The following is a 24,994-nucleotide window of genomic DNA, read 5'->3' as shown; positions in this document are numbered from 1 at the left end:
TAAATAATAAATAGTACTCAGGACTATTTAGTGTGTATAAATTAAAGTACTGAATGATTCTGATCTACTCTAAATTAAAATTTAAATGTGTTTTTGAAGATTGCATAAATTGAATAGCTTTTCTTACAGATCTACCTATGTACAATTTGTACTACAGTCGCCAACACAGTTGTATACATAAAAAAGATAACAAAACCATTCCCACTGCAATTTACCAAATTAAATTGCTACTGTACATTGTCATGTAACTATATTATACGGTTCCTCACGGTTCAGTTTCGGAAGCATATACGTACAGACAGTACGTGTACAATGTATTGTGAGTATATTATATCCCTTCCACCTGCCTAGCTCAGCGAGAAATTGATTTGCGTAGTTTCCATCTTCTCGTGACGAAGTCGTTTGACGTCAGCAAGTTTTTAAGTGGACAGATTGAGTTTCCATTCTCGTAACGGCGTTGCACAGAACATCCGTTTTTCTAGACACTATGCGAAGGAATCTCCCATTGTGGGAGTAGGTATTGTATCATCAGCTCATTACAGATGAGAAGGTCGGTAGTTTAATGCCTGATCCCCGAAAGTGTGACGAAGAAATTACGGAATGATAAGGAAGATCTCGGCAGGATTCTCCAAAGATGGGAGTTTACTTTAAAGTCTGTGTGCCATTGTGAGAGAAAGGTTACATGATGAGAGGTTTAATTAACCAAGCCAAACACATTTCTTAGGCACTCAGGATTGTTTGTAGAAATAGCTTCACACAGCAAACAAATCTTTTGCGAGTGGTCTCGACTCGTAATCGGGTTTCTTTATAGGGATGAATTTGATACAGAATGGTTTGTTAATGGAATGATAATTTTATACTTGAGAGTACGCTTGTACATAGATAAGTATGTCACAAGTAAAGCGAAATAATCTTTAAAAATAAAAAAACTCACGGTTATGGGTGGCATTTAAATTTGGTACGTAGGCAGTTAAGTGTCTTACACAGAGCGATAAAAAAAGAACGGGAATTGCTGTGTGAATGTGAAAGTTAAAATAAAGATGCGGTATTTTAGAATAAATTAGAAACTTAAAAGGTTTGTTAGTTCACATAAAATAATTAAGTTCAATTGACCATAAAACATTTTTATTGTGAATTTTTTTTAGTCTTAGCAGTAGAAACACATTTTGAGTGCAACTAAAGAACAAAAGAAAAAGAATATGTACTTGTATGGGTCAATCAAAGAAATAATTTGTTTCCTGTGCTTTGAGGGTTGAGGGGAGGTACGGGGGGGGGGGCTGGTATATTGAATACAGTATGTATAGAGTGCCATAGACAACTGGTCTTCTTATTCAAAGATGAACAGGTGTACAACTTGTTTCAGTCTGATTTGAATGAATCGTAGTTATAGGCAAAAGTCAGTTTTAGTGTTCACAATCATATTGCAGATAGGTTGCAGATGGTCAATTTTGCTACGGTTTGTGTACGATTGCAATGCTGTAGAGCAGTTTTGTACATGTGCACAAGGGAATCACTTATAGTATACATGTATCATGAGACAAATTTCAGAGCAGGCCTTCAAATCTGCTACACAAAATTTGAACTCTCAAGTATTCGCTGTATTGTGCTCGTGCACTTATAATTTCATTTTCTGTTATGATAAATGTCATGAACTAATGTTAATATGCCAATGTTTTATTGGATGTTTTCATGTTAACTGCAGACTGCTGTCTACAGTATAGTGAAAACCTCAAGATAAGAGAGGGTTGATTGCACTACACTATATATCTGTACCACACTACACTATACAGTAGGCCTATAGTACTAGTTGTAACTTGAATACAGTACTGTAGTGTACATGGTACTAAAGAATGAGAGATTGGTTGGTGATACAGAATTAGGTCATTATATGGTAGGTTAGTGCTACGATAATTTTTGTTGGAAAGCTGGACGGGGGAGGGGGAAGGATATGTTGATGTGGGAAGGGGAAGGGCATGTTGGTAGGGGAAGGAGGAGAAGAAATATGTTGGTGTGGGGAAGGGGAAAAGTAAGAACAAGTCAGTCATTGGTTACTACTCAACCCAGCAAAGTGTTTAACTTGTAATTTGCAACACAGAAAAGTATAAACTACAAAACGTGTGTCAGTAAAAATAGCCACTTATTAGAAAGTATATTTGGAGCACTGAGTTACTGACTACAGTACTAAAGATGTATCTTAAATTTGAAACACGGGGAGGGGGGGTGGGAGGGGCAGTGGGGGATGCATATGTCGGTGGGGGGAGGGGACGGGACAGAGTAGAATTGTCATCAATTAGTATAATTTACTCAATGCAGAAAATTAGTGAGTTACAAAGTACTGTACTGTCAACAATACTGGGCATACTGTACAATACAGTACACACTGTATCAGTACAGTAGCCAAGTACTGGTACGGAAGTATAGAATGCCTTTGAAGTACTGTACAGTATGTGGGTACACTAAGTTTATTCTATACCAGCTATATGTACTGTAGTACTGTTGGATCTGTCTTTGCACATTAAAGTAAGTATAGAGGCTATAGCTACCTGTATTTATGCGTGTGCACAGTTACTTTCGTTCTGTATATAGTCACATTGGTGATGTTAGTCTTTAAGATATCATATTTACCAGAAGGATAAAAAAAATTGTTGATTGATCAAATACATTACCAGTTTTCAGTTTTCAACTTGTTTGAACAACAGAGTAAACCAGGCATGTTTGAACAAATATATTATTTAACCGCCCCCAGTCTTTATGTTCTTATAGTTCTAAATTACAGTAGTTGTACCGTATGCAGTTCAAGTGGTGGTGGATTTACATAATTCTAACAGCACTATTGTATATGTTTATTAATCTATTCATCATGGAGTACGTATGTGGTGAATTATTGATTTAAGTGCACCAGTTCATGTTACTAACAGTTCTACAGAACTTAACAGTATCATACTTTCTGTAGGTCAAACACACATGCACACTTCTTTGTAATTGTAATGTACTCTCCTCTATCTATAGATATTAAAGGTAGTCTGTATAGGCCCCAAATTATAGCATGCTATATTTGCTAGAAGTTTTCAAAAAGTACTTTGCTGAAGGTGTTTATCCTCTTAATTGTTGTCGTACATTCCAAATGAACACACAAGATGACTGAATGTCCCAGTGAGGTAAATTTCCTTTAAGGTGGTAATGAAAACAGTATAAGAATTTTGACCAAAGGTGACCATATTTTGAAAATCTAGCATATTTGGGGTCAATACAGCTTACCTTTAAAGGTCTACTGACACATATGAACCTCATTGTCTTGATCACTCCGATGGGCATTAGAAATCATGAAAATAGATGCAACTCCCGATAAAATCCATCAAACATTGACCATTTTACCTTCAGTCTTTTCTCAAATCTAGTCTTATTTATGATTAAACATTAAGCTTATCATGCACATTGATGATGTAATGGAATTACAGTAACTGCCTTATTTTCTTTTATGTTATCCCTATGTTTCACAACCTTCGTTTCAAGGACACTGAAGACAGGTTTGTGGCTTAAAGGCGATCTTTTGAAATATTTGATTGTCTTCTTCTTTAAAAGAGGAACATCACATTATTCAAATGAATACTGTACAGTATGTGGGCGTGTAATTAGGGATTAAGGTGTTGAGGGGTAAAATAAGAAATTTTGAGAGCGCAACACTCCACGTCATTTATCATTCAACTCACGTAAAGTGCAAAACTTCTGGCTGTACAAGTTGTGAATTACTGCATAATTAAGGTACTGGGTCCAATGTTTAAATAATGTGCCTGTCGACCAACAATTCCTGCAGATTACAGAATACAGACTGCAGATCCACAATTTGTACAACTTGTGCATTGTAATGTCATTCTTAATGTACAGTACAGTATTAAATGTTATCCAGACTATCTTGGATTGTACCTGTAGTACCTACTGTAGGTAGTTTAATGATTGAGAGTGCCAGCAACAAAACAGGTTAAAAATGGGGAGGTGTGTGTATACATGTATATTATCAGGCTCAAAAAAAATAATACATTCTATAGCCTCCCCATGCCATTTAAAGCAATACTATCTTTTGATACAGTTGCTGCGGTACAGTAAATTATCCACACCTCGTTGTGATCAGTTATTTTGATAAAAAAAAAAAAATTGGGACTTTGATGAACTACCGGTTGATTGAAAAAACAAAAGAGAGAAACAATTGTTGTTTTGATAAGTTATTGTTTGGAATCAGCCAGAAAAATATTTTGACTGAGCTTCTGTATGTATTGTGCATATTTCATTCACTTGGTGTTGTACTACAGAAGTACAGTAGTGTACTTGTATATAACTAAAAGACTATTCTGTTTTTAAACTGCTGTTCACTCATACATACTGTACTATATACTGTATGTACAGTACAAGAACTGTATGAATGCCTTGATTTTGAAATTGAATTATTTTCTGTGAAAGAAAATATTGAGATAATTATGCAAAGTTGCTTTGCAAAAAGACTTCTTTGAATTTATTTAAATCAAACTTTGATTAAATTGCCAAAATTTTGAAAGGTTATTAATAGTTCTGTAAATTTTTTGGTGACTGTTGGTTTTTATCGACGAGTGGGATTAACACCATCTCGTGGGTCACATTCTGGTCATAACAAGATTATATTGTAAAGGAAATTTTCACTGCGAAACAAATGATTGCACTTTGTTGAACCTGCAGAGAGTGCTTATAGATTTGTACAGAGATGGAGTAAATCTAATTACAAGATATTGTTAAGTGAAGTGGATGAATGAGGCTACAGTCTAGTGTGCACTTGGTAGGCTAACATGGATTTTATAGTTATGTATGTTGGGGGGGAGGGTGTTAATTTGTTGTTTTGTTGTGTTTTTTGGTTACTCTATGGAGCAATACTTCAAAGAAAAATAAAGTCTACAAAAAAATTGAAATAAAATAAAATGAGGCATGCATGCTTGTACCCTGTTCATTATTCTGGGATTTCTGTGGGTTGTTTTTATTAGTGATTTGGGAATTGTGATATTTATATATGATAATTTATAATTGTATATGCTTGTAGCTGGGCTGTGAATAATGAATTAGAGATGAAAAGTTCCAGGTAGCATTGGAAGCAGAAACCAGAGCTCTTTAAATACTGTACATGTACCTTTTCTATATATACTGTACTGCTTGCATTATGGGATATGTATGAGTGCTATACTATACAGTAAACTAGGTTTTGCATGTGTGGAGTTATTTCTGGAGAATTACACATAAAGTATCAATTTTTACTTCGCTCCTCACTGACCTGTCTCCCCACAACCTTAGCACTCTAATTCTACCGGTCGTGCCTAGAATGAACTGGTTACCCTTTAACACTGTGCGCCCTCTATGACCAACCCATAGCAGGAGTGCTAAGGTTGTGGGGAGACAGGTAAGCTCGTCACTCGTAAATATCCAAACCAATAAGTTTTGGAATTTCTAGTTAAATTTACTTCACCCCTCACTTCTGTGTCTCCTCACCAACACATGGCATAAATCTCAGATAGTTTATAAATTGGTCAATGCTGTATTTATTTATAAATGGTCAACCGAAAGCAAACACATTAACACTTCACAATCACCGTGTAAAAATGTTAGATGACTCATACTTCAGAACTTAAAGAGTTCTCTTAAAGTTGTGCATATTAGGTGCATGCACTTAAGAAGAAAGATTTGAAGTTTATGTTACGTGACATGGGACTGTTATTCTGAAGAACAGGTTTCGGGAAATCTCATTAACAGCTCTGAGAGCTATAATATAAAGGTGATTCGTCTAGAAAACGATGCCAAATTGCTCATAAGCCAGTCACTAAACAAGCACACCTTTGCTGTGTACACAATCGGTATAAAATTTGTTCAAGTTGGTAAACAACTAGTGGGTAGCCCGTACACTATGTTTAACAGAGACAGAAATTTAAGCTATATATGCACTACAGTAACTTTACTGTTTATTGTAGGTACAGTATTTACTAGGGATGCACCGACCGGATATTAAAACATGATCTGGTTCAGATTTTGGATGAATTTTGTTTTTTTTGATGTCTTTGCAGAAGTATCTCTCAAAAAGATGTTGGTAGTACAGTATGTTAAACTTAGTACTTGAGTATCTTTTCTGCAAAAAGTAAGAACTTGTCATGAAGAAATGTAACCAATGAATGAATTTATGCAAACTTCCTGAACTACATTCTAAGCATATTTCAACAAGTTGTGGATAAAGAAAGAGCAGTAATCTTTAGTCGTAATTCTTGTTTTCTCTGATTTCATTTCTTCTCAAGTGGTAAAATCTGGTCTGGCCATATTTTGGGAAGGATCCGGCCAAATCCGGTTCTGGCTGGATCCAAACATTTGGATCCAGTACATGTCTGTAGTATGAACAATGTTCAGCAAAGTTGTAAATTCATTTACGCAATTACGCATGACATTCAGTGTGTATAACTTAAAATAATAAAGAAGCAACGAGCAGAAAACTTACTGTGAATCATGTGCAGTGTATAACCCCCATTTAATTGTCACATGAAAAAAAATGTATGGTATGGAAATTAAATTTCCGAATGATCCTCAAGTTGAGAGCGAAATTGTCAATATGTTCACGAGTTTATTGAAATTACGGAACTGACCTTGATCTTTCATAGTTGTAAACATATGTCAGTACAAGTTGGATCTTATTAAGAGTATGTCCAGCTTAAATGTCACATATATATTGAAAGAATTATACTCATCTGAAAAAAAAAAAAAAAAAAAAACACAGAAGAATGTTGACAATTAATTCATACATATAGTTTCATTATGTTCCCAAAACTTCACAAAGTATGGTTAGATTATCTAAAGGTGCATTGCAGGGATTTTGTGAACATAGCAATTTTGCTCGCTCTGAATGTTGTCTCCTAGTATAAAATACCAAATATACCCTACCTGTAGATGTTAAAAAAAAAAAAAACCTACAGGTATGTACAGTACTGTACTGTAAAAACAAGGAGCAACTGCACTGTCTACTTTGGATTTGTAAAGCAATTTGATCATTTTGTAAAGCATATTGTGATGCAATTTTACTGGATAATTATTCCCCTGAAGTATAAATTAAGGAAATTTACAACAACAACAATTTGTCTGTTTTGTCTACATGTATAGCCTGTGAAAAAAAATTTTTGGTCACATTTGTAGTACAAGTTTGTAAACTGATAATGATTCAAATTTTCAATCATTGACCAACTGACCAAGGATTTTATATTTTTACATTCATTGGATACTAAAGTAGCTGCACTGGTCAGTCGTGCGCAGCCTGATAAGTATCCTATTTTGCATGGGTATCGAGTGGGTTTGGGACTATTTGGGGCATCAGTTTCGCCCCGTTAAAATATTATCTTGTGTAAAAGTAAGTTGGCCTGACGTTTCGATCCTAGCAGGATCTTCTTCAGAGGCTAAATGACAAGTTACAGTAACAGAGGGGACAAAAACACGCACAGAATACAGACAGGTTAATGAGCACGGTGAACACAATGAGATGGATGAAAGGGGATTATAAGTAGAAAGCAACAGGAGAAGAGGAGAGGAAGGAGATAAACTGTGGAGGGACAAAGAGAGGATTAAAGGCACAGGGTAAGGAATAAACTGGAGAGGGACAAAGACAGAAAGGTGTGAAGAAAAATGGAGGGGAAGAGAGCTGTGAGAGGAAGAGAGCTGTGAGAGGAAGAGTGAAAGGGGGGGGGGGAAGGGAGAAAGGGGAGAAGGAGTAGGGAACAGAGGAAAGTTAGTCATGTCCTTCCTGAATGTTCAGCCCATGAGGTTGAATGGTACGAAGGCGTTGCATCCAGAGCCTCTCTCTGCTGATACGTACTAGGTCAGGACGGCTACCTAAGGATTCAATCCCCTGTAGGGACATGTCGTTAATGGTATGGTTGGGAAGGTTAAAATGTTCTCCAACTGGGGTCTCAGTCTTCATGGTGTTGACTGTGGATCTGTGACCATAGAATCGCTTCTTGAGGGTGGTTTTGGTTTCGCCAACATACTGGATGCCGCAAACTCTACAAGAGATCAGATAGATGACATTGGTGGTAGTGCAAGTGATGTGACCCTTAGTCTTGTGTGTGAGTTGTATGCTGTGGCTGGTGATGGAATTGGATTCAACAATGTGGTGGCTGCAGACGATGCATCTCGAAGTACGATCACATTTGAAGGTACCATGCTGAATGGGTGTGGGGTTAGAAGTTAGAGGTGGAACAGCAGCACGTACAAGAAGGTCTCGTAGGTTGCGTGGTCGTCTGTAGGCGATGATGGGTTTTTCAGGGACGGCTCGTTGGAGTCTATCTGAAGTGAGGAGAATGTTGTGGTTGTTAGAGGTGATTTTCTGAAGGGGAGGAAGATTTTAGGAGATTTTTAGGAGAATATTATCTTGCAAAAATTTGCCCAATATTATGGAATATTGAGCACTGTATATAGTCAAATGAACTGATCAGTCACATACTAGTCAGTGAGCTGCTACATTATACATCTAACGGTCCACATACCTGTAGTACATTATCAGTGTGTCAGCAAGTCTAGAATAGCCAGCAAAAATGATGGTCTCTACCAACAAATTCACAACACAACTAGAAATAACATATTTTACTGCACTCCTCTCTTAAATACTGTACCTGTCTGGACTCCAAAACCAAAGGAAGACTACATAGGCCATGGTACATAGGGCATTTATGTGCTCTGTTTTCAATTTCCGTGCAACTGATCGAGGGAGGGGCTAAATTTATCACAGAATGATGAATTAGGAGTTGCTAATCACAAATTGCTTTATCCCCACGCATGGTTGTGGTTAAGCGAGAAGAAAATTCATGGAAAAGGGAGTTACATTACCATACTTAAAACCCATATACCAGTTCCACTACTACTGTTTTACTGAAGTGAGAAAGTACACTAACACTGCAAGTTTCATGGGAGTTCACTCAATTTTTTTCTATTTCAGACCTTGAATGAAATCATAAATGAATTATGATTGCTAAAATATGTTAGCTAATTAACCAATTGGTTAATTAGATTAATTAGTTAAAAAACATTGTTAATTATCTAAATGCACTAATTATTAAAAATCCTACTAATTTATTAGCCAGTTAATAAATTAAGGCCATTTTAATCAGTTGAAAGGATTGAGTATATATGGTAGAGAACAAAAAGGAAGGAAATTTCAAATAATCTTCAAAACTTCATCCACATCTTTGTTTGTATTTAGAGAAGTTTGACTGAGTAGGTTGTAACATGGACTTCCTTTAAATAAAGATTTTCTCAATTGCCTTGAAAGAATGCTATACCCTCCCAAACCAAATTTGACTACAACTCATACTATGAGCACTTTGTTCATTCAAAAGTGAAATACTTTTTCAAGCCTGATGACTCAAAAGACAGATGCTTATCCACTCTATTCGAGGTGCAAGAAGATGAGAGATACTACCTCCCCTGGACGACATGATACCATTCCTAGTTAAGTCCAAGCATTGCTAAAATAAGACCCCCTCTCATCAATTTTCCTGAAAGAATGCTTACATCCTTCCAAATACAATATTCACTATTAAATACAAAAAAAAAAACTACCACACTTCCGGGTGGGGACTGATACAGCACTCCAAGTAAAATACTCAATTTTCCTGAAATACTGTATGGCCACATCATCCCAAATACAATTTTTTTCTAGTAATTTACAACAACAAAAAACTTACAATCTCTGATCATGAGCATTTCGTTCATTCGGAAAAATTAAATCCTTTCCCATCCTGATGACTGCCAAGGCTGATTGTTTACCAGACAAAGTGAAATAATACTCAAAAGGAAATTTGCTTGTTCTCTCGTTTATTTCGTTGCTCATCTCTCTATCTCTCTCTTTTTCTCTTTCTCTTTTACTCAGTCTTTACAAGTTGTGTTTTGTCTTATACTCATTTCTCACTCAACCTTTCTCTCTGAAGAACAGTTTACAACTGACCACTGTCTCTAAAAACACACTATTCAGTAACTCAATACAATACATGCTAATTTTACATAACAAAAACAGAATGGTTGGGCAAACAATAGATGGCATTTTGAAAGCATTTGCCTATTTTCATAACATAGCAGGTGCAAAATTGTTAGACTACTTTACTCTCTAGAACATTCTCCCCTTCCATGAGGTACTCTACCTCAAGTATAAAAAACAAAACAAAATTAATACATTTTACTCATACATTAACCATCAAGAATCTTTCTTCATTACTGCAAATCTATGTACAGTAAGATATTTTTGGAGCATTTATATCACATAATATTGAACTTATATATAACACTTTCTGTCTACATTCGACACGAACACATGGAAACACTTTTAAATTAAACATGTATGCTTATATGGTATGTTCTTATACCAAAATTCACTGATACAAATGCAATAGATCTTGGATTGTGTACAGTCTGAAGGGAATTTATAACCGCTTCTAAGTAAAATTTACTTTACCACAAAAACTTAACTTAATCTAGGATTTCCACACGACAAATCTTTGTAATGTTTCTCAAATAAACAACTCTAATCTAGGTATGCTTATAGCTTTTACAGGAGCCACCTTCGCTTTTGAAGCTACTAGCTGCACCCTGATTCCATTTACCCCCATGGTTGTTAAATAAACCACAGCTGCATATGCATCACTTGAAGCATCACAAAATACATGCATTCTTTGGTCTGCCTTACCCTTTGGGCACAAGCATATTCCAATATCAATTTTGTCTAAATTAACTAAATTTTCCAACCACCTTCTGATTTCAGATTCTAGACCCCCTACATTAGGATCATCCCAATCAAGTCCTTTTTCCCCAATTATTTTGCATTCAAATCTTAGCTACTACTATAATAGGCCCAATAATTCCAAGAGGGTCAAACACTGATGATAGCTTGCTTAAAACAATTTGCTTGGTTAAGGTTTCAACATTACTAACCATTACTGGCTTCTTAAGTTGAAATTTTTCTGACTCTGCATGCCAAGTCAATCATAAGGTCTTTGTTGACGGCAACCTCTGTCTAGTTTTATCAACTGACTTAGCCCTATGTTCCTTTGGAATCCCTTCTAAAAGCGTCTTTGAGTTTGATATCCATTTCATGGGTTTCATGCCTGCTTGGCCCCGTAGAGCAACCAACTGGGTATACAATTCTTATATCCTTTCCACCATTAACAATCTCACACCTCAAAAGTCTCACTACCAGTCTTTTCCTTGTGAACTTATAAGGTTTCATTTTGACGGAATGACAGATGAAGCATTCATTCGGAAACGTGGCGTTCCCTCCACTCTCTTGGACCACTTGTATTGTCGGACCAGAGGGCGCGTTTCCTTGGCAGTTCGTTTTCATCTGCGTCATCATTCAGCTTGTTTACATCCGTTTCTATATGAGTAAAATTAAAAGAAAAAATAGCTGTTAGATAATGTTTTGCAACAAGAAAGGTAAGTTTTAAAATTTTGAGCAAGGATTATTTGCCTCCACAGTTTTTGTTACTTAAGATTCAAAGCATTTTGCTCCCAACTTTCACTCCCTAATCATTAGGATCATTCAATAATCAAAAAGGAAAATAATATTTAGAGTTTAACTTTTATGTTTAAAAATTTGAAAGAAGAATAAATTGCCAATGTTCAGCAACATGCTCTAGCAAAATCTTTGAATTTCTTAAAGGCATTTAAAGTTACCTCGCAATCTTAACACAAGTTGACAGAAAAGGTTACATTTCCAAATTCAAAATACATATACCCTTGTAAATACTGTTTTTATTTTGTTTACCGTATTTGCCGTAACAAAAAAATTAATCTATATATGTCTTCTTCCTATTGAGGGTCCATTCTCATAAGTCATAATGAACTTAGAAGTACATGCATACCATCAGTGTATCAGGACTACGTATATTGCTCATGTTTGAATGATGACAAGAAAATTACAACAAGAAAATTAAATTTTGCTGATTAAATATGCTCTATATAGGCTATATGCAGTAGGCTATATGCAGTGTTTTTGATCAAACCTGTAATTTGCTTTGTCAGCCTGGTGTAACCCACAAGTTGAGACATTTGAAAGAAATATGCTGGGCAATGGTGTTGCTTACATCACAGTCAAACTGTTTACTAATAGACCTTATACTGTGTGTGAGCATATCTTTTCTGGATTGAATTCGAAAAGCCAGATTTGAATAAGGGTAAAATTTACATAGGCCTAGTACTAGTAGATATTATGCCTTGCACCAGCAAGATATTTCTAACGCTATATTACCTTTGCAAAGTGGTTATATTGTGTACGTTAAAATTCGCCAAGTTTAGTCAAATTGGCTGAGCTCTACGCCGAACATACATTTCTTTTCCAAGTGGGCAATTTGGAAAAACAGTGGTAGGCCCTAGCCGCCTAGGCCTAGGCCTAACTAAAATTAAGTGGCTGGTTGGGAAAAAATGGATTTATACAGAATCTTACATATTTTTGACAAAATTACTAGTACATACCTGCAGCGCGTTTTTCAGCGAGTCTTGCCTGCCTTTTGACTTTACTTATGTCGCAAAACCGTTTGTAACATTCAATGTGGTATCATCATATGTCTCGATGTAGTAAAACTTCCCCAACAAATTATGACATTGTTAACGTTAGGCCGATCGCGGAATTTCTGGCTATTTCTGCCTCCTTGCAATCAAATTGTGTCCACTCCAAGGCAAATTTCTTAAATCTCTCTTATGAATTACTTGTCAGTTCAATAAATTTTGATTTAGAGCAATCTTTAACGTGTATAATACAGTTTTCTCGAAGCGACTTTCGTGTAACACCTCCACTACTGAGCGCGGCCATTTTTGTTTTCGGAACAATTAATTGTCAATATTAACAAACGTTGTGATTGGTTGATTCGCCGAAATTTCGTGTATACCTCAAGAATGTCCCTCGTACGACATTTCTGATTGGTAGAAAATAGCCTCGTACAATAACGCAAAAGGACCCGATTTCTGTTAGATTTTTACCGATTTTTAAGCATATATACCAGCATCGCAAGTGGGGACAACTGAATATCCATTCAGAATAATATTTTCATATTTATCATTCACATATTATCCCCTCCCTCTTTGAGTTGCACGGAATGAAACGAAATCAAGGGATGTACCACGGCCTAACAGTACATCACCAGATCAGGCTTCTATACTTCGGGATTGGTAGATATCGCAAAGAGGAGCCGATGGGTGATGACCTGCAGGAGGGTCAAGGGGGGTGGGGGCAGTGCTAAAATGTTACCAGTTATTAGGCTAGGTAGATGGGAAAGTGCAATATTAGTTGAGGCAGGGAAGGAACTTCAGGTATTTTTGAGGGTGTGCAGTGAATCAGTGGCGGCGGAACCGGGGGGGGGGGGCTTGGGGGGGCTCAGCCCCCCCAATGAAATAGTTGAGGGGGCAAATGCATGATAAGCCCCCCCAATATTTACCAAGGCTCCGAAACGTGCATCTGCCCATTTTTCAATGCATACTTGTCGATCTGTCCGATGCACACGTATACTATAGGTGTAATAATTTTAGTAATTGCTGGGGGACCCTCGGCCCGTCCCCTGGCTATAGACCTTTGTGAGTATACACTACGAGTAATAGCTACTCTCTTTAAACACCGTCGAATATACAAATTACAATGTTTTTACAGATTTTTACGTGCAATCTGAGAAATTGCAGGCTTGAGACCCATATTTTAGAGCTAGGTATTCGCAGCATGAAACACTCGGGAAGTGCCGTTTCCGGCCATCTGGGGATTTGAAAAAAAACAAAATTTTCTTGTACGCTCCGCGCCAACCGGTGGTGGCGCTCCGCTTAGATAGTCTCCGCACATTAGCCCCCCCCCCAATAATTTTCTTGTTCCGCCACGCCTGCAGTGAATTGTAGGCTATAATTCTGCAAGCCTGGCTCTATATTCCACCCCAAATCTACATGATAAAATACACTACTAAACATACTATGTACAGTATATATATATTACATTATAGTAACCATAGCAATGCAGAAGCTGTTAAATACTGTACTTCAAGCTATGGACATTCTATTCTTTCCTAGTGTTGAAGTATTCCTAGTGGTAAAACATGCAGGTACTACTGTACACAGTATGATAGAAACTAATACTGACCGGTTGTGCCATTACCACTATACAGTCAATGTAGGAAACATAATTTCTTAAATACATTGCTTTTCAAGTTTAAGTAATTAATAGTGCTCTTTTCCAACTTGTACAGCCAATATTCACATATCATTAAGGCCTGGGTACAATAGCACTAATCACTCCATGCATGGTTCATTAACCGATGTAAATGACCATTGCATATCAGGCCAGATTGGTGACACAGAATGCAGAAAAAAATGCCAGAACAATGATATTGATCACTTACAGTATATATTTTGTTTTAATTGTCAGTTGGTTGGTATTTGCACTCAGTATGCTAGAGAGCTGTTAATTGTGTGATGTTCTATGCAAATTTGAAGAGCTCTATTACCTGGTCAATTCCATGATAAGGTCAACATCATACCAAAAAATTTAAAATCATTGTACAATAAAATTGTATAAGTTTCCAATAAATAGAATACTTGTAGTTACTAAAAATAATTTTTTCACCCAGAAACATCATTTTTTTTATTATGGGGCCGGTAATAAAAAATGGTTCCTGTTGTAACTAAATTATGAAAAATACAGTGAAATTTCATTTTGTGCAGATTTGTACATAGTAATCATAGGTATCATCAGTTTTTTGGACTAATTATATTTGCTATAGCATAGTGCTCGCTCTTCAATTTTTTTTTCGACATCAAGGCATTAGACAATAGTGGTGACTTGAAAACACCCTCGATTTACTGTCACGCGAGTCACAAAATTTACTGTTTTTGTTTTTTTTCTCCTTGCCTGCACAATAGTTTTACTCCAAATAATGAATATCAAGTCTTCACATAGATACCAAAAGGATTACTGAATTTTCATTTCCAGAAGATATTCAAATTTTGCGGAAAATCACCCTTTACGAATGTCACGCGAGTCACGTCACGCGAGTCACGTCAATTCAAGAAAGTGTTTCTACCTATTTACTGTGTGTTGGACTAATTATATTTGCTATAGCATAGTGCTCACTTAATAGCTTCAATTTTATTTTGACATCAAGGCATTATACAACAGTGGTGAATTGAAAACAGTAAACACCCTTGATTTACTGTCACGTGAGTCACAAAATTGACTGTTTTTCTTTTTTTTCTCCTTGCCTGCACAATAGTTTTACTCCAAATTATGAATATCAAGTCTTCACATAGATACCAAAAGGATTACTGAATTTTCCTTTCAGAAGATATTCAAATTTTGGAGAAAATCACCCTTTATGAATGTCACGCGAGTCACGTCAATCAAGACAGTGTTTCTACCTATTTACTGTGTGAAAATTACAGGGATGTTATAGTTTGATGAATGAATCATTGATTAAAGATATTGATCATATATCCATTCCCCTTTAATTAGGCAACTTGAATAATATGGGCACACATAATGCAACTAATTATAATAATTTCATTTGAAATATCAGAAATTAAAATCATGAATATTTATCGCAATATAATGCTTATTTTATCACCACATTTGGAAAGTTAGCACATGTCACTGATTTTTTAGTGATATACTAAAACATAATCTATATTTGTATCTGGCAATGCTATGTGCTATGACTTGACAATCTTAAGGTTTTAACTGCTCAATCATTCCCAAAATTTTATGAGTGAATGTATCTTCTCAAATATTACACTTTTGGTTTATTCAAATATGACAAATGAGAATGGTAATTTGAATCACATTTTGATAGATTTGTTTCTTCTATAACTTTCAATGAGTGACTTCAACAGACTAAATATTGTTATTTATATTAATTGACAAGATATATTGCCTTAACAACTGTACAACCCGTACAGTATATTACCTACTGTCTGCAGTCATGAAGGTAACTCGGGGACATTAATATCATCTGGACATTCCCAAGGGAAGTACCTTTTGGACTCTTTCTAGACCAATGAATGTTATATTTCACTATGCAAGATCTATACCTTCGATTCACTACTGCATTTGGTCTAGAACTATCCGAAAAGTGAACTTGTCACGCGAGTCACGTTTTCTTGTCACGCGAGTCACAATACATCTTCATTGTTATTTTCATGCGTTACAACATTTTTTCAAAATTGCATAGCAATTGAGGTAGAGGTGTTTTTCAACTTCGGTATGATTATAAAAAGTGACTGGAAAAATGTTAATAAGACATAAGAAATCGAACACTTGTGTGTGCATTCTGATTTTTGCTAATAGTATCTGTCACGCGAGTCACATTTAGTTTTTCGCCAATTTCACCCCCAATACTTGAGGTATTATTTTTCTCTACTGTTGTAAACATTAAGGCATACCTTCACTGCTACATGAATGCTTTTCTCCCAGGTAATTTCTTTATTTGTTTAATGATATCAAATAGAGAGGAATTTTAGTAAAAATGTCACGCGAGTCACCATGGAATTGACCACCTACACAATACACCAGTAAAATGCACAGAATAATTTAATCTTATATTGAATACCGTAGAAGAATGCATAGTTTGCGTATTGTATGTAAACAGAGCTGATTTGTATAGAACAATATAGAAATTTTGTGAAAAAAAGGTAAAAATTCATTCAAGCTTCATGATATTTTACGTTATTTCTTGACATATATACTGTACCTGTTAAGTACCACACCAGTAAGTCTCCAAAACCGCTGATGTGAACACCTAATTTTCCTGAAATGTCAAGATTTTTCTTACCCGTGTACTGTACATGCCATACTGTGTAGAAGTAAGTACTGTACTTACAATACTCAATGTAAATTTTAGTACCCTTCAAATGAAGAGTATATATCTGTCACTTTTGGTATATTTAAACTCCAAATTTGTTTTATAAAAGTCCTTTTATGAATGATTGTAAAGATCTTTTATGTAAACCAGAATTTTAGAAAGGTTGAAAGCTTGAAATGAAATTTTCCTTACATGTTCTTTCTTTTTGTAATTATACTGTATATATCTGGCCATAAAGTGCATATTTGATCTTTCTATATGCAGGGATTAATTTATCCAATATCTCTACACGAATTGCTACAGTATATGTACAGATGGTCAGATTCATATACAAGTCCAACAATGTTTAGCAGGGATTAATTGTACACAAGATTACAAGAATACTGTTATAATATAAAAGACAAAATTTGTCATTCAGTTTTTGACTTGGCACTTGTCATTTAGCCTTTGAAGAAGATCCTGCTAGGATGGAAACGTCAGGCCAACTTACTTTTACACAAAACGACAGAATTAAGAGTTAAATCAAACACTTACTATTACCTCTGATTGATACTGTAGGAAAATCAGATTTTCTGATCCCTGACTCTGGAAAGTTTATAATTTTTCATATGTTTTAAAGAATTGATTGTTCCTTATGGAAAGAAATGGTCAATGGTTTAAGGAAGTATATAATTTAATGTTCAAATGTAATATATCAGTTTTGAAGGTTCTGAACTCAGTCCAGGCTCATAAAATGCAAGGGTTTCATGTACAAAACTGCTAATATTCATCCCTACACTTGTATAGCAGTTTCCCCATTTTGGAATTGGATAGCATTTTTTTCATGTGATACTGGATAAATTATTCCCTGGGTGTTAAGGGTCATTACTGTAGGGGTGTACGTTGGTCATCCCTGGGTGTTAAGGGTTATTACTGTAGGGGTGTCTGTTGGTCATGCGCCTCAAAATAGACTTAAAATAGACTAACTGTTATAATGTCTGACGCTCTGACAATTGTAGTCTGTAGTCAGTAACTGTAACCTCTGCAAGCAGCACAATGATGGCTATGTTTTATGAGAGCTAGATATAAATTTATGATATGTAGAGACTTAATTAAACAAAGAAATTTGTTTACATGCTTTGTGATAAATATAAAAGACTTGGTTTATGGCACAAGGACAATTGTTTGTACACTATTGTAGTTGTATAGTAAGCCCAAAATGTTGTGTAGTTCTCTTTTCAACCTGTGTCTTTCATAAATGACATTGTTCGTTTCTTTCTTCACTCAGGTTGTACTGCAATCAAAGGACTACAATGCCCTATCCATGAGTGTCATGGCTTTTGTTTCCATGATTTATCCATTGGAGTATATGTTCCCTGTGATCCCACTCTTGCCAACATGCATGGGCTCTGCTGAACAGGTAATAATATCTTCCTCCCCTCCCTCCTTCCTCTCTCTCCTCCTACTGTACATCCTCCCTCCCTCTTAACTCCCTCCCACCCTCCCTCTTAACTCCCTCTTTTCTCACTCCCTCCCTCTTAACTCACTCCCTCTCTCTCCATCTTGATCCCTCTCTCATACTGTACAATACCTCCATCTTATCTCCTCCCATTCTGTAGAAGATTATTGTTCAACTAATACTCGCATATTGTGAATTTAATTAACATATATATCCCATTTTCACTATTCAGAGTTTTTGTAATGTTGGATGGAATTTAGTGTGTTGCAATTTCCATAAAGTGAAGAACATAATGTTAAAGGAGCACCCAGATATATTATTTACATTTGCTTCCTCACTTACCTGTATGATCACAACTTCTGCACACTCACTGTAACCTGTCTAGAGTGACATGGTATTATATTAAACCTTTTTGACACCTACATCACTGTCAACTTACCTCCTCATTCTAATCACCCTCTTGCCCCCTCCCAACCCCTCCCCTTCCCCCAAGTATCTAGTTGTGTGTTCTAACGAACCGTCTTACTTTAAATATTACCATGTATTAAATGTTACTTTACTTGTATAACTTTTAAAGGTATATAAATGTTACTTAATGTCATACACTGATATATTTATAAAATTTTACCTTGGACCTGTTCCGATATTTAAGCAAGATATTACAGTTTTTGTTTGATTTTGATCCCTTACAGCTCTTGTTAGCTCCAACACCATTTCTCATCGGAGTACCAGCTACATTCTTCCGCTACAAACCCCAGTTCCTTCTGCCTGATGATGTTTGGTTGGTGGACCTTGATGCAAACAAGGTATCTGTATGTTTTTAATTTACTAAACAAGTGTTTTACCTCAAGATCAGATTGCTTTGTAACTAAATACCCCCAAGATCAGATTGCTTTGTAACTAAATACCACCCAATACTTTTAAATGTTAAGTTGGTATCACACTCCATCACTTTAGGGATACTGGTCAAGAAAAAAAAACAAGAAAGGGGAATTTTCCTGGTGAAAGCTTGTGTTCTATTCATCAAACCTCCTCATCATTCCTACAGTGTACATATTGGTCATTGTTCATTGCATTGTTCTTTTGGACAACCAAATTGTATGACCTGTTTGTCAAAGAGACAACCTGAAAACTCCCTAAAATTTGCCTTGCACCCCTCTTCCCCCCACCCCACCCCCCATGCACATCGTCCATACTTCTGCTGTCATGTTGTAAATGCAAATAGTTTCTTCCATAAATTAAAACCACATTTTGCTACCCACCAAATTTACTCGGGTAACACTGGCAATTTTTGGAAACGATACTTAGAAAATACTTCATCCCACCCCCTCCCTATCCTCGACAAACCAGAGAATAAAAAAGCTTCAGTAACAACTTCTGTCTCAATTCTTACATTGTAAAGCAGACTAGGAAAACATGGTTGAACAAGGCTCAATGCTGTTACCTTTTGAAAGGTTCTAACCCGCACGGAATTTCAAAGACTCTTTATAACGTTACAGAAATAAACTGAGAAATTAAAAATTTTGTGCTCATTGGCTTTGCCAGAGACGTTAACCCTGCAGACGCATTCTCCAGCTGCTTTAACAACAGACGAAAAAATATGGCTCTCTGTAAATTTTCTGAGACGCGTAGACTGCTCTATTGATGTCATTTTCTCCTTCATTAATATTTCATGATTTAATTTAAACTCCTCTGCGATGCCCTTTCATTGGATAGGAAATGACACTTAAGAGACCGATGGTAATCGTGGTTACCGTGACGACAGTCTATATTGAATTGGTCGCCCACGGTATCTGCATCTTGCACATATACATCGCACGACTTCATTGATCATGTATGAGGTGTGACTCTCCCCGTCAAGTTTGGACGTAATTCGAAACGGCTTCTGTAACAGTTAGTGATAGTTAACGAAAGGGTCGGTTCTTTTATACGTGCAAATAGCAAGAAACCCTTTTTGTTTTTAAAATTCTGTTTCTCATGAGATGAGTGTGTGGGAGTGGATCTGGAAGCAATTTATAGAGCAAAACAATCTATTATGGAAAGCATAGATGTGTAGACTTTATGATCATTAACTTTGCCCTGTGATATTTTTACATTTGCTGTGTTTTGTACACAAAGTATAAAAGCTTGATGAATTAATGAAGGGAGATTGCTTGATTAATGAAGGGAAGCCAAATTCAAGGGAAACTGCAACATGTCAGAACTCAGTTCCCTCTAGAAGTAATTGTGTCATTCTTCCATATTGTAATTAACTAAAAATATCTTATAATATATTAATATAGGTAACTTTCCCTTTTTTTTTTTATTCCTTGCTGAAGGCTGGTTGTCAGGGCATGTATGTGTTTGTGTGTCCGAATATATGCGTTTCTCTGTATATATTTGTAATATCTCTTGTAAATATTGTATCTCAATAGTGCACCTTGGTTGAACTTCCCAAGGTTTATAGATCCACCTCAGTGAGTAAAAAAACTTGAATTGTTTTTGTAGAGTTCAAAGGTCATTTAAATTTTGAAGGATCGAACTGCACATCACACTTCTAGGTCTCGAGCAGACACCATGTTTGGCCGTCGTCCACACATTGTTGATACTTGCAGTATTCAGCATGTTGTTTGTGCCGACTTACTGTACATCCATTCAATCTAACAGAAGTACAGTCATTTGGATTTACTTTGCTCCTCGCTTACATGTCTCCCCACAACCTTAGCATCCTCTTTCTACCGTGCCTAGAATGTCCTGGTAACCCACTACCACTCAATCTAACAGAAGTACAGTTATGTGGTTACAAACATTTTACTTTTTGTTTACAAATACTAAGTTTTTACTCTTTTAATCATACATGGGTATCCAGAAATCTTTGTTCCTGGCTAATTTAACAGCAATTTTTACCTTCCAGTGTCACATGTTTCTATGTTTCATGTTTAAGCGAAAAGTTCATATTCATTTGTTTTAGTGTATTGAGTGGCCCTTCAGCAGGTACTCGCAATTGGCCAATATCTTTAGGACTATACAACTAAGGAAAGAGGGATGACATCAGTATTTTGTGTCAATGGAAATACTCTAATTTAAAACTTGGAACTTATTTCTTTTCCCATAGATCACCAAATCAGGAAAAGTAGAAATCATTCCAATCTTACCTGAACCAGAGGAACAGGAACTCAAAACCCACTTAAAACAGGTAATTAGTAACAAATTACTCACAAATTATGCTGATTAAGATCTGCAGAGTTATTTTACGAAATCCCACAAAGATAAAATCCTGATTTATTAGTCTAGGCCAGCTGAGGTGAAAGAGAAGTTATTGCTTTACAGTCAAGCGAAATAAGAGGCAGGGATGGTCTGGGGCATATAGATTGCTCCTGACTCGTTGATCCAAATGGCATCACCATGGCCTGAAAGAAGCCATGAAGGGGGGGGGGGGAGGGGTATGAAGGAGTAGACAGGGATGAGGGAGGTGGTTAGAGGAAAGGGAGGAGGGAGAATGGGAGAATGGGAGGAGATAATAGGTGAGAGGAAGGAGCTAAGAGGGAAACCTACAGTAGGAGGAGGGGAAGGTTAGAGGGAGGAAGTATGAAGGTGGCAAAAGGGAGGTGGGAGGAGAATGCGAGGTGTATTTGGTGCCTCCAAAAAAACTTGCAGCATTGACGACCAACAGGAAATTGGCCCCTTTGGCACTTTAACCAAGGCTTAGGTTTTACAGGTATTTCTGCAAATAACAAGTTTTGCAAGGCTCTGTCCCCATATAGTCCCAAACTGAGAACTACAGAGTCAGGTCAATTTTTTAATGGTAGTCCAAGACGTCCAAATTTTTGTTTGGACAACCAAATCAGCTGCACGGAGGTTATCCGGCAGAAGTTTAGTTTCACCTAATGCACACATGTATCTCTCCTACAGTGACATGCTGGTCATTGTTAACATTTTTGCTACATTTGTACGGACAACCAAATTTGCCGTTTTTTAAAAAATCCAACCAAATGTAAAAGCCTGGTTGGCAGAACAAAATTGCCAACCAGACAAAATTCATAAAGATTTGCTCCTGTTCTATTCAACAAACCCACACATCTCCCCTACAGCGTACACCCTAAAGTGACATACTGGTCATTGTTAAGATTTGGCTACATTTTTACAGACAACCAGATTTGATTTTTCGGACAACCAAAATGTAAGGAAAGAATCCATTGAAATTTGCTCCTTAGCCTCTCCACATTGCAGGAATCATAAAACTTGAAGATCTGAATTTTGTGTTTATATTTGCATTCACTACAGGCATTAGCAAGCATGAGTTTGAACTATTTGCCTCCAATCAAGGACTTTGACAAAGCTCAAGGTGAGATAGAAGCTATCAATCGGCAGAGGGACACGCCCCCCGACAACAGCTTCAACAAGTACATATTCGGTAACGATGTCGACTCGGTCGACGTGGCAACCAGAGTCGCCATGGTGAAGTTCCTTCTATCTCCAAACGTCTTGGGCAACCACACGGAACACACAAGGACCCTGAGATTGCATCCCCGGCCGGTGGTGGCGTTTCAAGTTAACAGCTTCCTAGCGTCCAGACCGATAAAAACAGATTTCATTGACACGCTATCCAGAACTCAGGTAGGCAGAGGTCTTTTGTCACGTTCGTAGAAGCGTCAGTATTTTTTTTATTTCGCTTCCCCTCTTACCTGTCTCACCACAACCTTAGCACTTTTGCTTCACTGCATCTAGAGTTAAACGGGTAACCATTTTGAGCCATCTACACCCTTAGCAACTTTTTCCCACGAACAATTATCCTACCACTAGAAGTGTATCGATGTGTTTTCTACAATTTGGGGATATGACAGAACAATAATAAGGCATTTATATAGCGCCATAACTAAACCAATATTCTATGGCGCTTTACAAGGAAAAAAAATAAAACAAACAACTGAACAAAAACAACAACAAGACAGAAAAGAGAAAATATAGGATTACTAGTTCAGATCACAGACAAAATCACAAATAAACCGTTGATAAAATCGTCAATTAAGGTGTAGCTTTATCATGCTACCAAAACATCAAAATCCATGCCTTATAGGACAGGAAATAGATGACACAAATCCATTGATGACTAAAATTACTTCTGTTAAAAGTTTACTTTAAGTACAAAGTGGGTATCAAACAACACCTTACCTTATCTGCTATGTAAATGTTGTTACAAGTAAGTCGGCTGGTTGCCAATATTCGCTTACCTGTCTCCTCACAACCTTAGCACCTTGTTCTACCGTGCTTATAAAGTCCTGGTAAAATAATAACACTGTGCGCCCTCTACGACCGGACCCCCCCCCCGGTCACTGCTCTTCCTTCTCATTCTACTATTCAAAGTGTCTCACACACATTTTTTTTGGGGGGGGGGTCGTTTGAAGTTTTCTTTCCTTGGATTCCTAGGAGTTTTAACAGTCTTCTGGTTGGTCGGCTGGTTGCCAATATCTGCACTTGTTATGAAAGCTCTTCTTGCAGAAGTTGCATATAATCATACTCATTAAGAAGAGACCATATTTTGCGTGATCATTTACAATGCAGGACACATTTCTTCTTAACAACTCTATGTACCAGCAACTGTAATATCATTGCGATCTCTTCTTTCTGTTAAGACAATCAAACCACCAGCAAATTCTTCTAATATTTGACATTGGTACAGTCATTCTACCCCTATGTTTTCTAAATTGGTTGACTGTATGCTGCAATATGATGCCAATCTGGTTCTTGTTTGCGTCATAGACTGTAATTTTGCATTGATGTTTATTTAATGTTTCTCTGGAGACATCTGGCCAAGACATTCAATAATACATAATTTCTTTCCAATTTTATTTTTGGGTGGCATTCAACTTGGTTAGAAAACAAATTTATTTTAAAGAACATCAACAAGGCAATGTTTTGTTGACTGTCTAAAATCCACCTTACAATGGAACAACATTATTTAAATATTTTTTTATTGTTAGCAATTTTTTTTTTTTTTTTAGCTGTAATTTTTTTTTTTAATATTTTTTTTTAACAGGCTGTAGAGTACTTTGGAGAATACTGCCTCAATCCTACCAACCATACATTCCTGCGGATTCAAACCGGCCTCTTCGATCCTCAAATGATTGGGGACAAACAGAAATGGTTCCGAGACCAACTGGCTCCCGTCCCGTTTGCAGTCTATTTTGAGAATTGCACCCTGACCGCGGCAGTTCCCAGTAACTCGGAAGAGGCCTCAGACTCGTCCAACCCGACGGACGAGAGCGGCGAGAGTGAACCGGAGGCGGAGAGCGATTCCTCGTCTTACTCCTCCCTGGATGATTTAGTCACAGATATGATGAATAGTGACATCAAAGGAGATGTGCAAGGTATTTTAAATAAAATAAAACTGTTAGCAAACACAAGAGAGCCTGTGTAAGAGAATGTGTAAAAGTAAGTCTTTGTCCTTTGTCTTAATCCTTCTCCAGTTTATTCCCTACCACCTTCCCTTAATCCTCTTTGTCCCTCCACTGTTTATCTCCTACCTCTCCTCTTCTCCTGTTGGTTTCTCTCTTTCTTCTCTCCATCCATTGTCTACTAATCCCCTTACATCTATCTCTTTGTGTTCACCATGCTCATTAACCTGTCTGTATTCTGTGTGTGTTTTTGTCCCTTCTGTTACTGTTACTTGTCATTTAGCCTTTGAAGAATATCCTGCTAGGATCGAAACGTCAGGCCA

General features: G+C 36.7%; 1 protein-coding gene and 2 long non-coding RNA genes across 7 annotated transcripts in view; 1 reads left to right on the top strand and 2 right to left on the bottom strand.

Moving 5' to 3' along the window:
• Window positions 1–24,994, bottom strand: part of LOC139969646 (uncharacterized) — a 335,050-nt gene that overhangs the window by 226,772 nt on the left and 83,284 nt on the right. The window lies entirely within an intron of this gene.
• The window catches only part of LOC139969635 (MAP kinase-activating death domain protein-like), an 84,806-nt gene that overhangs the window by 10,941 nt on the left and 48,871 nt on the right, over window positions 1–24,994 (top strand). For all 5 annotated transcript variants that reach the window (XM_071974762.1, XM_071974761.1, XM_071974763.1 and 2 more), the window contains exons 4-8: window positions 18,127–18,258; window positions 18,990–19,103; window positions 21,392–21,472; window positions 22,561–22,893; window positions 24,314–24,644. In XM_071974762.1, coding sequence (XP_071830863.1) covers window positions 18,127–18,258; window positions 18,990–19,103; window positions 21,392–21,472; window positions 22,561–22,893; window positions 24,314–24,644 — 991 coding nt within the window. The remainder of the gene's footprint in view (window positions 1–18,126; window positions 18,259–18,989; window positions 19,104–21,391; window positions 21,473–22,560; window positions 22,894–24,313; window positions 24,645–24,994) is intronic.
• Window positions 9,839–13,160, bottom strand: LOC139969634 (uncharacterized). The gene is made up of 2 exons (XR_011793774.1): window positions 12,505–13,160; window positions 9,839–11,407 (listed from the first exon to the last, which is right to left on the bottom strand). It is a non-coding gene; the product is annotated as an uncharacterized lncRNA (long non-coding RNA).

This window comes from Apostichopus japonicus, chromosome 7, assembly GCF_037975245.1.
Source record: "Apostichopus japonicus isolate 1M-3 chromosome 7, ASM3797524v1, whole genome shotgun sequence".
In the NCBI taxonomy this organism is placed as follows: domain Eukaryota; kingdom Metazoa; phylum Echinodermata; class Holothuroidea; order Aspidochirotida; family Stichopodidae; genus Apostichopus; species Apostichopus japonicus.
Note: the sequence above shows the minus strand (reverse complement) of the source record. Positions and strands in the feature narration are given on the sequence as shown.